This window comes from Cucurbita pepo, chromosome LG03, assembly GCF_002806865.2.
Source record: "Cucurbita pepo subsp. pepo cultivar mu-cu-16 chromosome LG03, ASM280686v2, whole genome shotgun sequence".
NCBI classification, from domain to species: Eukaryota; Viridiplantae; Streptophyta; class Magnoliopsida; order Cucurbitales; family Cucurbitaceae; genus Cucurbita; species Cucurbita pepo.
Genome location: NC_036640.1, coordinates 3,802,209 through 3,819,647, shown reverse-complemented (window position 1 = coordinate 3,819,647; position 17,439 = coordinate 3,802,209). Strand labels below are relative to the sequence as shown.

Sequence of the window (17,439 nt, the reverse complement as noted above, 5' to 3'; positions counted from 1 at the left end):
ATTTAATTTTATTTTAATTGGCGACCATTTAAAATGCTTATAAAAATAAAAATATATAGTATTTGGTTGTATATTTTTAAAAAAATTAAATATTTAAGGTCTAGTTTAATATTCACTTTTTCATTTTTAACTTCTATTTTTATTAAAAAATGTTTATATAATATAATTTTTAAATATTCAAAATTAATATTATAACGTAACTTTACTATAAGATACATATATATAATTGAGTGAAGGTTGAATTATTTTCACCTAGTTCGAAACAGATTATAATTGAAACTAAAGGCAATATTGCTCGGTCAATCTGAGTCATAATTTTATTAAAAAAAAAAGTTTCTAAGGAAATGTAAGGCAACAAGATAAACTCTGGATATTATTGTAAGATCCCACATTAATTGGAGAAAAGAACGAAACATTCTTTATAAAAGTGTAAAAACCTCTCCCTAGCAAACACGTTTTAAAAACCTTGAAGGAAAGTCCAAAAGGGAAAGTCCAAGGAAGCTAATATCTGCTAGCGGAGGGCTTGAGTTGGGTCGAGAAGCTAATTTAGCACACTAATTTCACAAATGCATTACACAAATGGGCTAACTGATTCCACAGATGAACTAGAAAAATCAGAACTGGAGAAGAAAAAAAAAGAAAAGAAAAACTCACTCGAACAATATAACACACACCCGAATCAACATTTACAGCTGCCAAACCAAGTCCCCCTCTCCCAGCAGCTTCCTCTAGCCTTCTATGGCACATAACTTCAATGTGGAAGCTGAATCACAAACCCTGAAACCTCAACAAATCCCACTTCAAACCCATAAAATTAGACTCTAAAATTTGTTTTTCTTCAATCATTTTTTGTCATATAACCTCTAAATCTGTTTCCAAGTTTATCAATGATCGTGTGTTTCTCGGTTGTCAGCTGTTAAGTTGCTGTTGCTGCTGCTGCTCCCTGCAACGCGATTTTCGCCTCCCCTTGCTGCTAAGGCGACGACTTCAGGTGACATGTCCCAGCTTCCGCTTTTCCTTCCCCAGCTTGATCGCCTAGGATGTAATCCACCATGTTCCGAACCTTCTTCAACTGCAGTTCTAATATCTGGAGATACTTCGCCGAGTTCGCCTTCTTTTACATTCACTCGCTCGCTGATCTGAGGTTGACCATCAAACGGATCTGCTCCAGAATTCATGTCTCCCCATACTGTTTTCCTTCCCATTTCAATGTCTTCTACCCCTTTGCCTACATTTGGACTCATAAAACCACCAGTTCCAAGTCGAGTCGGTGGTAGAACAGGCTCTTTAGGCACAGTTGCTCTGAATTTATTCTTGGATGCAGGAATGGTGGAGCAAAAGATTTCCTTGAAGTTGTCCAACACGCCTTTATTATAAGGGTTGACTCTTCGATCATAACGATATCTAAAATTCTCGTACGTAGTCTGCAAATTAAGGCAGCTCAACTCGATCAAGAATGAGAATGTGATCAATCAACGAGTTCAACAATGTCGTGTTTAGAAGTTGCAGAAGATACTCACCTGGTTGGTACTGATGAGATATAAATGGAAGGCAGAAAGGCCGCCAACGAACCACATTGAGATGAAAGTGTAAACAATTAGCACAATGGAGGGAGGAGTCTTTATCATCGCTTTCCAAATAGATATTTCCTCTGCTGACATAATCCTCTTGATGTAGACCCAGCAGAATGAAAACACGTATATACACAGAAGGGTTGTCGAGAAGACGAACATGAAGAAGAACCTATAGTTTCTCTGCATAGAATGTTAAAACACATCAATAAGCAGAAAGAGTTCAAGGAAAAAAAACCCCACAAACTCCAAAATAGAGACCTCAATAAGATGGACCTATAAGGTTTTAAAGAAATGAACACTTACCAGACCGATACATTGCCCGACCCAAGGACAATGATGATCAAATCTTTCCACACAGTTATTGCAAATTGAACAATGTGAGCAGCGAGGGGGTCTATAAAGCATGCATGTGTCACAATACTTGATCTTAACAGTGATACCATTGACCTCAACTTCCTTGATACGAGGCAAACGTAATTGGGGAGTCTGTGTAGATCCAGCATCGGCATTACCTTCATAGGCTTCAGGTTCGGGTGGGTGTGCGTTCCGAGGAATTATTCCAGGATCTCTTCCCGAAGTAAACAACAGGAGGACTAAAATCTAGAATTAAGCATATAGTTATAATCACGAGACCTCACGAAACAACGCATCAAGAGCAGAGAAAATACCAACAACAGTCGTACAAATAATTGTGCTTTGTCTTTTTTGTTGAAATATCCAACACTAACCATGTTCATAATGCCAACAGTCACGATTACTATAAAAACTGACATAATTACTCAACCATTGAACCTCAGAAGATAAAAAGGTATCCATCAAATATCATAAATATTATACACTTCTAACATTCATCAAGTTTCCATTGTAAAATAACCTTAAGTTACATTTTTTATTATAGGACGCTTTTATCACTCAAGTGTCCAAAACTTGTAAGGAGAGTTATAGGTACTCTTATAATTCAGTTCACTGCCCTCCTTAATCAGGAGATGGACGTGAAAAAATTCACTAGAGCAACAGCCAACAGATGGCTATCCTGTTATAATAATATCACAGGCAAGTCAACTAAGCTTGTTTGAACAATCCATTCAAACTTGACCTTGAGAACTACCTTCAACCAACATATGCTCTTATCTGATATGTAAGGATTTAAGGGATTGCTTGCAGAATCTAAAGCATCGAAAAATTTATTTGAATTGGCAGAACCGTTCTTGCTTTGCCTAAGCAGATTGAGAGATACTATCAAATATGTGTATATAAACCTCAATAAGATGGAGACAAATTGTGAGATCTCACGTTGGTTGGGGAGGAGAATGAAATATTCTTTATAAAGGTGTGGAAACCTCCCCTAGTAGACACGTTTTAAAACCGTGAGGAGTGATACGTAACGGGCCAAAAACGGACAATATTTGCTAGCGGTGGACTTGAGCTATTACACAGATGATATTACAACTTCTAGAAAGCCATTTCTTAAGCTAAATTATTTATCTTGCAGAAAACGCATTCCAAAATAAAATCCAAGTGAAAACACAGAGCAAGTTGGACCGAAAAAGTATTGTGGAGAAACATAGAGATTCATATCTATATATAGTTAGAAGGATGGAACTCACAAAGACTGTAAATACAACAGCAACAACCATTATCGATATTCCCCAATCACCAGAAAAGTCATCCATCAGCTTCTTGGCAACAAATACACAGAAAATGGCAACAGGAGCAACAATAAGAAGTATTGTCAACATCAATGACCTAACATCCGGTCCAAAAATGAACCTTCCTTGGAGGAAGAAAATCTGCAGGAGAGACAGAAACAGACTATTAAATAACTCCAAAGAGTATAAATGTAATTCCTATTACAACCCAAATGGTTAAAATGACAAAGAATACAAACCGATATCCACAGACGATGAACAATTACTAATCTACTGCAGATAGTATCCGCTTCGCGGTGAAAATAATGAATGCAAGTTATGGAATTGGGGAAATAATACTTGTAAATTGTGACAACAGACCATGGGAACTTCATAACAGGCATATCATGCAAATTATATCAAATTATTTTCATGGTTGAAAGAACAACACTACACCGCATATATTAAGATCTTATAAAAAACGAGCTGATGCTTAATACTTTCCTACGCATATATGACCACCAGAAACAAGTAATTTGCAAGGAAGAAACCCTCCAAGGGAAAGGAATTGTGCAACTGGGAAGCCTTCACAAGCTCGGTACTTGTTTCTCAATTATCTTCTGTTTTCAGCTAGATTTTTATTTATTTTTTCCAATATTGAAACCTCCTTGCATTTCCAGCTATACTTAATGTTCTTAATCGTACTACTATTGATAAAATGAGACAATCAAATTAGCAACTCTTTGTGGTTCTATGAATCTTCTAAATGTTAAGGAGTGGCGAAAGAAAGGCTCAGTGATTAGACATCCTCAGAATTTCACCATAGCAGGTTCTTCACAATATTGACAAGATTTATGAGAAACCAGGATAAAAGAACAATGTTGTTAAGTAGGTAAAATTGAAGAAACTGACAAGCACCGGATAAAGCAAAAACAAAGAACAAAAATGAAATTACAACAAGAAATTAACGAGTAATTAAAGAAAAAAACGGATAAAATAAGAACGCACATTGCTTCCTTTCCAAGCTTGGTAGACTCGTAAATCAGTAGAACCGCTAGAGGATCCAGAAAGCGGATCCGATCGCTGTGGTGGAGGAACCACATACATCTCTGTTTTCCAATCTCGTTAATCTTATGAACTTTCTCTTTCTCGAATCTCTCCACTCTCCCAGCTTAACGGGAGATCCTACAAACAAACTATAACAACATAAGCCACTCCTGAAACCGAACCGCGCATCAGATCAAAGAAACAGCAAACGGAAACAAGGAGCTGAACTACTCCGACCGGAATGGGAGGGCCATCAGTTTCAGAAGCAAATCTAAACAGAAAAAAACGAAAATAACCTTACCGGTCAGATTTAAGGCGAGCTGAGAGAAGGTTAATCGGAGCACCGCGACGAGGGAATGAGGGGTTTGGACATTGAAAAATCAAGGGTTTCTATTTCTCTCTCTAAAATTTCTCTGCTACGGCCTGCTTTTGGTTGGGGAGAAGAGGAGGAGGAGAGAGAGAGAGAGAGAGAGAGAGAGAGAGGGGGAAAAACTGTACGAATGATTACTTTACAGTGCGAAATGGCGATGTGTCAGATTTTGATTGGCGAACACAAAGTTAGCCGGTTCGCTGTGTGAATCGGGTTGGTCCGGTTTGGGTTGGGTGAACCGGAAATTGAGCTCAAATTCCACCCATGTGAGGTGTCTTGAATTAAACAAGTCAGTGTTTTTTTCCTTTATCTGCTTTTTTTCAAAATCCAAACTAATAATAAACTTCCCCAACTGCGCCGTTAGCTGCATTTAATCTTTATTTATCAAAATACGTTTTTTTATTGCAAATAAAAATAAATATTATTCATTCCATCTATATAAAATAAAAAATTAATTAATTATTCCCGAGCATAGATTTGAACTTATGATCTTTAGAAATGAACGAGTATTTTAACAGTAGAGCTGTGTTCATGATAGCACGTCAAATATTTAAATATTCTTACCGTTCGTGTATAAAAGTGGAGCGGGGTCGAGGTTGAGGTCGGGGGCGGAGAATGAATCCTCATCCTCGGCCCCATTTAGTTATCACGGATAAATCTTTCTCCACTGCTTTCTCACTCTGTTTGTAGCAGATCCTGACAGAATTATAGGTTAGTAGGTTAAATGAACATCTTTATTTAAATATTGTTTCATAATCGTCTATTTTTTAAATAGGTATATAATAAGATGCATGACTTTGGTTTACATAGTCAATGTAAATAATATATTTAGAAAATATGAAGTTCTTAGCATATACATCATCAAACCACATACGTGACAGTTTATAATATATAGTTTTGCATGTATAAAAACCTATGTTTAATAATAATATTATTATTTTTAATTAGTAGGAGAAAATAGTCAACGGTCAACCATTCAAAGGAATGTTTATACTATTTTAATAAACCCATTATTATTAAAGAAATTATTTTAATTAACCCACAGTCATACAAATATGAATAATAGTCCTTTTTAAATTTAATTAAATTAAATAAAGGATGAAATGTTATAATATTGAGAATATATTAATTTAGAAAAGTCAAATCTTATAATAAATTAATTTCTATTTAATAAATCATTATCATATTTAATTATTGTAACTTCCATAATTATTAGTGGCAATTTCAGGTAAATAACAGATTTAAATCTAGTGGATTTTAGCAAATATTTTATTTATTGGGGAAATATTTGACTTTTTCTGCAATTACCGTTAAATTAATAAAATAAAAAAATTAAAATTTTATATTTTGTTTTTAAAATATTTATAAAGTTTTAATAATATTCTTAAATTAAAAAAAAAAAAAAACTTTTATTTAAGATATTATTTAATATATGCCTAAATACGATGTTTTTCAAAACACGACCATTCTCGTCCAATAAAATCCAATCGACCGACCTCTGAACGTTATTATATTTTTATGAATTTATAGAATTTAGTCGTCAAATAAATCATGAAATTATTCAAGTTTGTGATTATTTAAAATTTAAAAAAATCTCGAAAACGATAAAACTTAATTAAATCCCGACATAAAATAGCATCTAAGAAGAACGATGGATTGTCTCGAGGTCGAATTGAGTTTATGTTCTCTTTCTATTTTTAGAGAGAGAAGGATTTAGGACAAGGAATATTTCCTAAGAAAGTTATATTTTTTTCCTTAATTCATACATGATGTTCGTAAAGGACCCTAACCAGTTAAATACGTGTGTTCTTGCCGTGTTACACAATCTATAGCTTAGTGTCACAGTCACATTCCTACAGGACGTTTGTAAGCGATTATGCGACACTCACTCTCATCACTGAATGAGTTAGCTAACTCGAAATCGTGTCGCCTTCGGCTTGACAACGCATACCCAAGCTTATACAAACTCATTGTACAGGATACCGTCATTTACATATCTCCATATGAACGATTTGGATCAAATTATTTGTAACGATTACAAAGTGGGTCGTATCAATAGTGTTACCAAAGATAAGGCACCCAACCTTATTCATATACTATAGACTCTTTAGGTTATTACTTGAACACGATCTTGTTGTATGTCAATCACATCTTGTTCAAAATTACATTAATAACCTTGGATTTTCATGGACAACAATTAAATTAGAAATAAAATAATAAAAATTATTGTTAAAAAACTAAATAATTAATTACAAGACTTTAAGGCATCCGAACAGCATACCCAAAAGTCTATAGCATCGTTTTAATAGAAAACGGAGAGCCGGGAATGATTTTAGAAAGAGAGTTTGAAAGCAAGATTTGAGATAAACATTTTAGGTCTACCAGGTGTAGACATGGTTATGTCGAAACGTCATACACTTGAAAAATACAGTAAGGAAGCTATACATCACGAAAGCGATAAAAGGAAAGCAATAAAGTGATACAACACGATTTTGGCATGCAACGAGCATGCAACGAGCATGCATCTCATGGACAACACGCCTTAAACAAGCATGACCGTGATACTTAACACACTAAACTAAGAACAAAATGTCACCCGACACCCACTCACTTTTTCATCGACTTTTAGAAAAAAAAAAAAAAAAAAGGCGGATTTCAACTACCTTCGAAAAACAAAGTCAAAAGGGGAAAGAAAATCGTAAAAGACATAATACGGTGAACGTTTTCAAAGGCGAACTCGTTGAAGTAGTCTTTCGTATCTTTCCATTTCCATTGTTTGAGAACAAACACGCTCGCTATCAAGCTAGACAGTCTAAAAGCTTTCTCTGTTCTCGTAATCGTATGTATATTATACATACTCGATCCAACCTTATCTCTTTAAAATTAAATCGAATCCTCCCAGATTATCAATATCAAATTTGAAAAAGCTTCTCATATAAATCTCGAATTCATATTATTCTCTTCCTCATTTAAGCGAAAAAAGAATTTAAAACTCTAACCATTCAAATTTCAACCACATACTTTTTACTCCGCCATATACACAAACAACAAACGTACCTTTTTCATTATATTTTGAAAGGTAGGATTATTTAATTATTATTATTTTTTAATTGACGGGATTATTTAATTATTGTTTACGAAAGACGGTGGGATAATAATAATAATAATAATAATAATAATAATAATAATAATAATAATAATAATAATGTAATTAGATAAATGAAATATTTTAATCACAATCGTCCAAAGATATGGAATCAAATCAATGGCTATAAAGTGACCATAGAGAATCTAAACAATCATATAAAATGGCTAACTTTTAAATATTTTTCTTTCCTAAATGCCTATGAATAATTTCTTTAATTGAATATTTTAAAAATAAAAAATAAAAAAATCCCCAAAAAACCCATAAAATAACATATCCAAAGAACATGGAACAAGAATTTGTGTGAAATAAAGAGGTGGCAAATGGGAATACATTTTAGTGGAAATTAATTAAAGAAAGCATATAACAAATGTGGATGGATGGATGGATAAACATAGCCCTTCTCTCCTATTTTCTCCTATTTTTAATTAATTTTTTTAAAATATTTATATTTCATTTTCGGCCCCGAACCTTTTAAATTTATCCTATTTTGATTCCCGAACTTCAAAACATGTCCCAACTATATCCTAGGTTACTGTAAAATTTCAAGTTTGTGTTAAATAAAAAAAAATTATATTTCATTTTCGGCTCATTTCAAGTTTGTGTTAAATAAAAAAAATATATATATTTCATTTTCGGCTCAAAACATGTCCCAACTATCCTAAGTTACTGTAATTTTATGTTTAGAAAGTGTCTAATCAGTTTCTAATTTTTTATCCGTTGAGCTTTAGGCTTCCCTAAGAGGCCTCGTATCAATGAAGAGAGTATTATTTGATTATAAACCTATGATCATCCCCTAAATTAGTCGATGTGGGACTTTCTATCCTCTAACAATTTTAAACTTTTTGAAATTTTATGGATATTTTATAGACAAAAATGGAGAGTTGGAATAATATATATATTTTTAATTAATTTAGCCAATAAAAAATAATTTTTAATGTTTATATATATATATATATATATTCTTTCCTATTGAATTTGGAAATTTTATTTCGTTAGTTGATTTAAAAAAAGGGACCGCCCAAATCAAAAGTATATAAGCATCTCTCAATCGATGGAATCCCTAAATCTTGTGCATATTCATGCAACTAAATCGCTTCACTACCTCATTCCATTGCTTGCCCACAATAATGTTCTTTTATTCTTCCTCATCCTCGCCTCTCCTTTTTCTACACTTGATTCTCGTTAGGGTTTTTCTTCCTCGGATTTGATTAGGTTAAAATCGTTTTTCGTATGATTTTTTTTTTCACATTCGATGCCGACCCAACCCAGATGCAGTTTCAAGTAAGTGACGAACTTGGTTTGTAATCCCTCAACTGTTTGAGTTGGATAAGATGTTGAAATACACCGACTTGTAAGAATATGAACGGGTTGGGTTGGGTTGGAGAAATGATTCCGGGCTGGTTGGATTGGTGACCCAAATAACCCAACATAGAGTTCACAAGATTGGATTGGGTTGGGTTGTCGGGTTTTTTTTTTTTTAAAGAATCCTACATATCCACGATACTTCAAATATCAAACATTCACAAGTCACAATACATTAATGACATTAGTTACAAATATCAAATATTCTTAGGTAGAATTGAGTTGGATTGTAACCCTATTTTTGGGTTGACCCGACAAACAAAATGTCAACCTGCGAACCAATTCGAATTTTTATGTTTTGGGTTGTGTAGTTCAAGGTGGTCGGATTACCGAGTCATATGAACATTTCTATCATCTTGACCCACTAAAGTGACATGTGTACGACACACTATATTTAGCTCATCGACCCGACCCGACCCATTTTGTGGTGTTAAGTATAATATGTTGTGACCTATTTCGAGTTAAGGACTATGAACCGATTCAAATCAAATGATGCATGAAAGCTCGATTGATTGAACGATTTCATGAGGTTTGAAACGTATGGTAAAGGGAGAGAAGTGGTCTTGTCAATTGGGTCATGGACAATTCAAACGTGTCCAAATACACACACTCTCTTAATCCCTAAGTGTACACATAATCAAATCATAATCTAACCTTTTTCTTTAAGAATATTAATGATTGATTATAAAAATTCTTTCTCCATTAACTGTCAACAGTTTGGTTTGAATATACAGATATTCTCCACTTTGACTCGTTACGTATCACCGTCAGTCTCACAGTTTTTAAAACGCACATGCTAAAAAGAGGTTTCCACATCTTTATAAGGAATGTTTTGTTCCCTTCGGTGGGATCTCACAATTCACTTCACTTGAAAGCCTCGTTAGCACACAACCCGGTGTCTAGCTTTGATACCATTTGTAACAGTCTAAGTTCACTGCTAGCAGACATTGTCCGTTTTAACTCATTAGATATAGTTTTCCGCCTCAGGAATTTCTTAATATTATTATATTAAGAGGTTGACATTAAAAAAAAAAAAAAAAAAAGGGNGTGAAATCATGATTAAAATTATATTCCATAAATTAAAATAAAAAAAGGACAAGTTTTGTCATGCCACGTAAACACTTCGTCTTATTCTGTGTCCCTATGACCTTTTTATTCCAATATTACCCCTACTTCCTAATAATATATCAATTAATTTTTTTAATGTGAGAAAATATTATTAAAAAAATAATAAAAATAAAAATTCAAGTACATATTATATATATTTTTTTAAAGCTAAGGGACTTTTTATTTTTCAAAATTAATTATTACCATCTTTAAAATTTTTAAAATAAATATTTTAGTCGATAATTTTTATTCGTATTTTATTTTAGTATATTCTCACGTCAATATAAATACTCAAAATTATTAGGTGTATTTTTATATTGAATTAGATGGAGTTGAGACATTTTTTTTAGACGAAATCAAATTATTCGGTTTGTAATTTTTTTAATTAAATTAATTAAATTTAAATTATACACAATAATAATATTAATTTATTTGGACTTTTGCCTTGAAAAAGTCTCCACTATAAATAGAATTCCCTCGAATCCTTTTCTCCACACTATCTTCTCTCTCAGACAAAATCGCCACCATTGATTACCGGAAAATGCAGTACCAAGCCCAACAACAATACGGAGCATCCTCTTCGTCCTCCTCTCCGATGCGGCGGATAGAGCGGATGGCGGCGGAGAACGCGGTGGTGATGTTCAGCATAAGTTCATGCTGCATGTGCCACGCGGTGAAGCGTCTCTTTTGTGGAATGGGAGTGAACCCGACAGTGTACGAGCTGGACGAGGATCCACGTGGCAAAGAGATTGAGAAAGCGTTGATGCGGTTAATGGGAAGCTCATCCTCCGCCGCCGTCCCCGCCGTCTTCATCGGTGGCAAGCTTGTCGGCTCCATGGATAGAGTCATGGCGTCTCATATCAATGGCTCACTCGTCCCCCTTCTCAAGAACGCCGGCGCTCTTTGGCTCTAAAATGGCTCGAAAAAGCTTGGAATTTTCTTTTCCTTTTCGGTGGCTCAAGAGATGGGTCTGTTTTGAATCCACTGAGATGAAAATATTCTTCGGAAATGGAAATGATTTGGATTCATGGATGGCTGCATGGGGCGAAAATGGGAAATATTTTATTCAAATAATTAATAGAAAAAAAGAATTAAAATAACTATTTTAAAGCTTTTTTTTTTAATTTAATAATAATGGGTAAGACAGAATCGAAAGCTTTGTCGTCTTCCTTGTCTGTAGATTTGAGTTTCATGTCCCGCCACCGCAAGCGCCGCCGTAAGAGGTGGTCGGAGCCCGGCGGCAGTTTTCAGTGGGAATATGGGGTTTTTTCTTTTATATTATTATTTACGTATGAAGGAGACATCCGTACATAATGTGGGACCCATTCCCCTTTCTGTTATGAGTTTCTAACCGTTGTGTTTTTTTTTTCCTGAGCTGCATTTTGTCTTTGGAGCCGTACTTGGTGGAATTTTCATATATTAATTAGACTAATAATCCGGATTAACTTAAATCACCGACTTTTTATTTATTTATTTATTTTTATTAATTGTAATTAATATTTTGAGTCAAAGCGACTTAGACTATGTTGAGCCTTGACGGGCGATCAAGGCTCGTGGGTCGAGCCTCCATATTGGGTTCTACCTAATTCAACTTGAGTAATACTTGTTGCATTGACCAAGGTGGTTTAGTTCAAAGGCCACTTCAGATCAAGCTATTTAGGGTACGTTGGGTCATTATGGGTGATCAAGGCTAGCTTGAGGGTACGTTGAGTCATTATGGGTGATCAAGGCTCGTAGGTTAAGCCTCCATTTTGGGTTTTACCTAATTCTGCATCGACCAAGCCGGTTTGGTTCAAAGGCAACTTGAGATCAAGCCACTTAGGGTACGTTGAGCCATTATGGGTGACCAAGGCTCGTAGGTTGAGCCTTCATTTTGAGTTGTACCTAATTCAACTTGAATAAGACTTGTTGCATCGACCAAGATGGTTTGGTTCAAAAGCAACTTAAGATCAAACCACTTAGGCTACATTGAGCCATTATGGGTGACCAAAGCTCGTAGGTCGAGCCTCCATTTTGGGTTCTACCTAATTCAATTTGAGTAAGATTTGTGGCGTCGACCAAGGCGAGTTGATTAAGTTTTAGATACTATAGATATCACATTAGAAAGGACAACAATAAACTATTAGAAACTCTAAACTTATCTCTTAATAAATTGGAATTTACGTTTGATGCACAAAATATGTTATATACAATCGTAAAGTTCGAGACGCATAATACAACCCTAAATTTATTTAGGTACTTGACGTATTTGGTTATCATCGTGATATCAATATGCAGTTTTTTTTCCAATTCTGTTTCAATGGCTCGATATAAAAGACGATTAACTTTAAAAATTTTAATATCATACGTTCCAAAATCAAGCAGTATATCGCTCGGTTTGCAAATATATCTTGTCTTAATGTTTTTATTTTGAATATTATTATTTTTTTTAATATTCTTTGAAAATTGAATTTTAGGTCAAATGTAAAAAATAGAAATAATTTTTTAATTTCAAAAGTTGAGTTATTTTTAATAGATTTTTAGAAAGCACGTGATCAACGAAGAATGTGAAAAGGGTCAAAACCGGCGGTTCGCCATCTTAAAGTCTGCGAAAGAGGAGGTCGACGGTTCAAAATCAGACCGTTTTCCTCCAAATCCCCTAATATTCTCAACAACCAATCGCTTTCTCCCACCTAACACTCCTCCACCTTGTTACCATACTCCTTCGCACACCAGATCCTCCCCTTCTTCCGGTATTTTCCACCGACAAACCCCACAGAAAACGATTTCTCTCCCATTTTTCGAAAATATAAAAATTAAAACTAAAAAAATAAACTTAATTTTTTTAACAATTGTGAATTCCAATCAATTTTAATTTATGTATTTAAAAAAAATTAAATAAAATGGAAAAATATATATTTATGACGAAAATTTGAACTTCTCATGTTTTGATAAAAAAAAAATAAATAATAATAAATTATCAGGACAATGTATTCAGTTTTTATTAATTTAACGAGTGAGGATATAAACGTAATTTTCAGTTGACATCAAATTAAACAATAAAAAAAATTAAATTATCAGGACAATGTATTTAGTTTTTATTATATTTAACGAGTGAGGATATAAACGTAATTTCCAGTTGACATTAAACAATAAAAAAAATTAAAAGATTCCCACTAAAATAATAAATGAAAATTATCCGGACAATAAATATATAATTAAATCACATACACGACGTCGTTTACTAAAATATTTATGTACATTAACTGTAAATTAATAGGTACAAATTAATCTGATATATTTTATTTATTTTAATAACTTTTTTAAAAATTATTTTAAAATTTAAAAGTTTAGGAGAAATTGAGTTGAAAGTTGGTGAGTATTTGGTATTATTTATTTATTTATTTATTTATTTGTCTGCTTGTAATTATCGTAAGCAAAATCGAATTAAAAAAATTTAAAAATGGAAAAAAAAAAAATCGAAGAGATAATGGAAGTTGGGAGCCAATGAAATCAAAACTCGCACGCATCTAAATCAATTTTTATAATTAAATGCACAGAAAAAACCAAATCAGAAGAACAATCATATATGATCGGAGCGAAATCTAGGGTTCTTTCTCGTTTTCAAGATCTCTTCCCGCGATTCTTTAAGATCTCTCTGAAACAGTTTCTCCATTGAAACGATAAAGCTTCTAATTCCTTACAAATCTCTATCCTTCTCTCTCTGCGTCTTTTTTTTTTTCTCAGGTATTCCCTTCGTTTACTGTTTTCTTTTCCTTTCTGATGCATGATGTTTTTGATGGAATTCAAATGTTTTGAATCGATTACTGTTTATATTTGTTCATCCTGATCATTCTGTTTTAGACGCGGTTTATGTGGTTTTATTTAGTGCTGTGGCTGAGTTAATTAGTGTCGGAGCTCGTTTATGATGATGTCTTTGTTTCCTCTTTTTTTTTCTGGATGATCGGTTTGAGTATTTGCTGTTTTTCAATTGGTGTAGGTTTGCGATAGCGTTCTCGTGCGGCTGGTAGGTTGGGGGATTTGCGTGGGAAGTTGCTTCTGGCGATGAAGGTGGTGTTTTACTGGTAGAGTTCAAATGCCGGACGAGGATTTGATCGAGCTTAAGTTCCGACTTTACGATGGATTGGATATTGGTCCATTTCGTTATTCCCCAACTTCAACTATAGCGATGGTTAAGGAGAGAATTGTTGCAGAGTGGCCTAAAGGTCAGGGAGTTGAATCATGTTATTAGTTTTTTCTTTTTGCTATTTCAATTTGTTGAACTGTTGTATGCAAATGTCTCTGCAGTACATTTGTTAATTCATCTTGTTGCTCAACTTAGAAGTTATAGAACACGCTTATACATGAAGAGAAGAACGATAAAGACAACTTAGATGATAGCTTTTAAGAAAGAATGGCTGAAAGTAGCTAGTATGGATTTTGTAACAGCCTAAGCCCACAGATAGCCGATATTGTCCTCTTTAGGCTTTCCTTTTCGGGCTTCCTCTCTAGGTTTTTGAAACACGTTAGCTAGAAAGAAGTTTCCACATCCTTAAGAAGAATGTTTCGTTATCCTCCCCAACCGATGTGGGATCTCACAGATTCTACCAGGAATCTTGTATGATATCCAAATCCTGCTCATAATGATGCTGAGAGTCTAGAGGCTAATGATTACCAACTTTGTCTCTGTTGAGCAAGCTGGAAAGGAATGTCTTACATTATATTGGAGGCCCGTTTAGTTATTTTACGACGTCCAGCTTTATCTTCACGTTTTCCTTCTATGGCAGAATGAGTTGAAGTGCTATTGCATTTAATTCTTTTGCATCGCTATCTCACTTCATTTGCCTGTCCAACTGCTTGTAAACTAACTACTTCTGTAAATGTTTTACATTTTATAGATAAGAAAGTTGTGCCCAAGGCAGCAAATGACATAAAACTGATAAATGCTGGCAAGATTTTGGAAAACAACAAGACTGTTGGTCAATGTCGAGTGCCTTTCGGGGATCTTCCTAGCGGAGTTATCACTATGCATGTCGTGGTGCAGCCAACTAAAGCAAAAGCAAAAACAGGTAGCTATCCCATTTGAATTTTAGATGTGTTTCTGCATTACCTTTAATAGCTTGCTATTCTATCTAGAAATAGGCAACATCATATATTATGTTCGTGTCAGTCATCTAGTATTCGTTTAGTCCATGTATTTGGATTTTGGTCATTAGCAATAGGGAAAAATATTTTAGATTTTGGCAATGAGATGCGCCTGATTTATTTGTTCGTAACTGGCATCAACATTGTCCTGGCTTCCAGAGGTGTTGAAATGATAATCATTAGCGAGATTATCACTTAAGCTTAAACTTTTAATGAGATGATTCTGATGTTGATGTAGCATGAGTAGGGGTGATTTTGTAATTTTTGTTCGAGTTTGTTAGGCTTGATTTGATAACGAGTTTTCTGTTTTTGAAATTTATGCTTGAGACTTTTGAATTTCTAGTCAATTTCTAGTCAATTTCTCAAAACAAAAACAAAACAAAACCAGGTTTTTGAAAACTACTTTTTATACTTTTTGAAAAATCTATATCATTTTTAAACAAGAAGGAAATTAGAAGTCAAATGAGTTATACATTTATGTGTTTAAACAATTAGTTTGATGTATTTCGCTCTTGAATTGATTACTTGGTCATATACGTGTCTATTTAGTATACTTTTATTCTCTAGAATTGTTTGATGCATGTCTAAGAAATGTTAGTCCTACTTTGATTTTGTATAACGAGTGTCTAACACATCTGTTGTCCTAACAAGTGTTCGATATGTGTCCAACAATGTTAGTCCTCATTTGATTTTGTACAACGAGTGTCTAACACATCTGTTGTCCTAACAAGTGTTCAATATGTGTCCAACAATGTTAGTCCTATTTTGATTTTGTACAACGAGTGTCTAACACATCTGTTGTCCTAACAAGTGTTCGATATGTGTCCAACAAGTGTCCATCTGTTGTCCTGAAGTGTCCATGCTTCTTAGTCTATGTTTGGGGACAATGCCTTGTATATACTTTTTCAAGGGTAAAAAATTGAAAATGGCTGAGTTTTCAACGTGTTATTTGATCTTTAGTTTTCATTCTTGGAATGTAAACTTTGATTGCTGTGATTAGTTTTCATAGTTCAAATTTAATATATAATATAATCGTGTTGACATTGGCGTTAAAAATAAATTTTATTATGCTGATGTAACCTCGCCCCCTTTCGATAACTTACTTGAGGAAGTTTATCCCCTTAGATGTAGGAGGTATAAGTAAAAAGTTATAGTTTTAACCATGCATCCAAGAGTTTAGAGTTTATAGCAAGACCTTGTAGATTGATTCAATCTTTGTTTTATACGCGACTACTTGAAACGTAATTTGTTATCCTCTACAGAAAAGAAGTTCGACGAGATCCCAAGAAAAAACACATGTTCTTGTTCCATATTGTAGGAATGTCGAATCAACGGTAAGGAAGTTCTGACGTTTGCTAAGGGGCTGGTACCAGCCAGCCTAATGAGGTCACATAAATGTGTAGCATGCAATAGAGAATAATATCACTGTATAACAAAGTTCCCGTGCCTGATTAATTACATGGTTCGTTTCAGGTCGATCCTGCGTGACATGAATTATATATATATATATATATTCTATGAATCTATAGAATGAGTAGTAGTCTGAAGTATGTAATGGAGGTGGTTTCGATTGTTTCAAAATTATTTTTACAGAAAGAAAAAGGGGTCAACTTGATCCTGAGATTTGTAATGTCATACGTCAAAATTCAGCCTGTGTAAACACTAAACTGGACTTCCCATGATTTCTACAATTAATGTTTTGGAGTATTGAAGGTTGGAGTGTGTTTGTGATATATTGCAATTATGATTGGGGTCGGATTTTTCTAGAAGTTTGAAATATCGTTGAACTTTGCTGTCTGTATCTATTTAGTTTCTTAAATTTTTGAAATATCGTTGAACTTTGCTGTTCTGTATCTATTTAGTTTCTTAAATTTTTAAATATCGTTCAATTTTTTTTAAAAAAAAAGAATTACGGATCTAATAGAAATGAAATTGATATTTTAAAGTCCAATGGCATAGAATTCATATTTATATTTGATAGTTGAATTAATTTTTAAAATTTAAAGGGATAGGTGTAAAATTGAAAATCTATAAACTTGATCGATTATCACGAATAAATAAGTATATATTTAGCCAAAA

At 33.7% G+C, this 17,439-nt stretch overlaps 3 protein-coding genes across 5 annotated transcripts; 2 read left to right on the top strand and 1 right to left on the bottom strand.

Annotated features, from left to right (window-relative positions):
• Positions 1 to 528: 528 nt before the first annotated feature.
• Positions 529 to 4,714, bottom strand: LOC111791691 (probable protein S-acyltransferase 7). 2 transcript variants are annotated; one of them, XM_023673143.1, is made up of 6 exons: positions 4,551 to 4,714; positions 4,211 to 4,398; positions 3,182 to 3,364; positions 1,878 to 2,174; positions 1,521 to 1,754; positions 529 to 1,424 (listed from the first exon to the last, which is right to left on the bottom strand). In XM_023673143.1, exons 2-6 carry the CDS (start codon positions 4,307 to 4,309, stop codon positions 885 to 887), a joined length of 1,353 nt encoding a protein of 450 aa, XP_023528911.1. In that variant the 5' UTR covers positions 4,310 to 4,398; positions 4,551 to 4,714; the 3' UTR covers positions 529 to 884. The 2 variants fall into 2 exon arrangements, with proteins under 2 accessions (XP_023528911.1, XP_023528912.1); XM_023673144.1 differs by having other exon boundaries at positions 4,211 to 4,387.
• Positions 4,715 to 10,744: 6,030 nt separating this feature from the next.
• LOC111791250 (glutaredoxin-C1-like) lies at positions 10,745 to 11,579 on the top strand. The gene has a single exon (XM_023672519.1). It carries the CDS (start codon positions 10,778 to 10,780, stop codon positions 11,147 to 11,149), a length of 372 nt encoding a protein of 123 aa, XP_023528287.1. The 5' UTR covers positions 10,745 to 10,777; the 3' UTR covers positions 11,150 to 11,579.
• A 2,162-nt stretch (positions 11,580 to 13,741) lies between these two features.
• LOC111791265 (membrane-anchored ubiquitin-fold protein 4-like) lies at positions 13,742 to 17,104 on the top strand. Of its 2 annotated transcripts, XM_023672537.1 has the most exons (5): positions 13,742 to 13,962; positions 14,216 to 14,441; positions 15,114 to 15,284; positions 16,623 to 16,694; positions 16,834 to 17,104. In XM_023672537.1, exons 2-4 carry the CDS (start codon positions 14,312 to 14,314, stop codon positions 16,676 to 16,678), a joined length of 357 nt encoding a protein of 118 aa, XP_023528305.1. In that variant the 5' UTR covers positions 13,742 to 13,962; positions 14,216 to 14,311; the 3' UTR covers positions 16,679 to 16,694; positions 16,834 to 17,104. The 2 variants fall into 2 exon arrangements, with proteins under 2 accessions (XP_023528305.1, XP_023528304.1); XM_023672536.1 differs by having other exon boundaries at positions 16,623 to 17,095.
• The last annotated feature ends 335 nt before the right edge of the window (positions 17,105 to 17,439 follow it).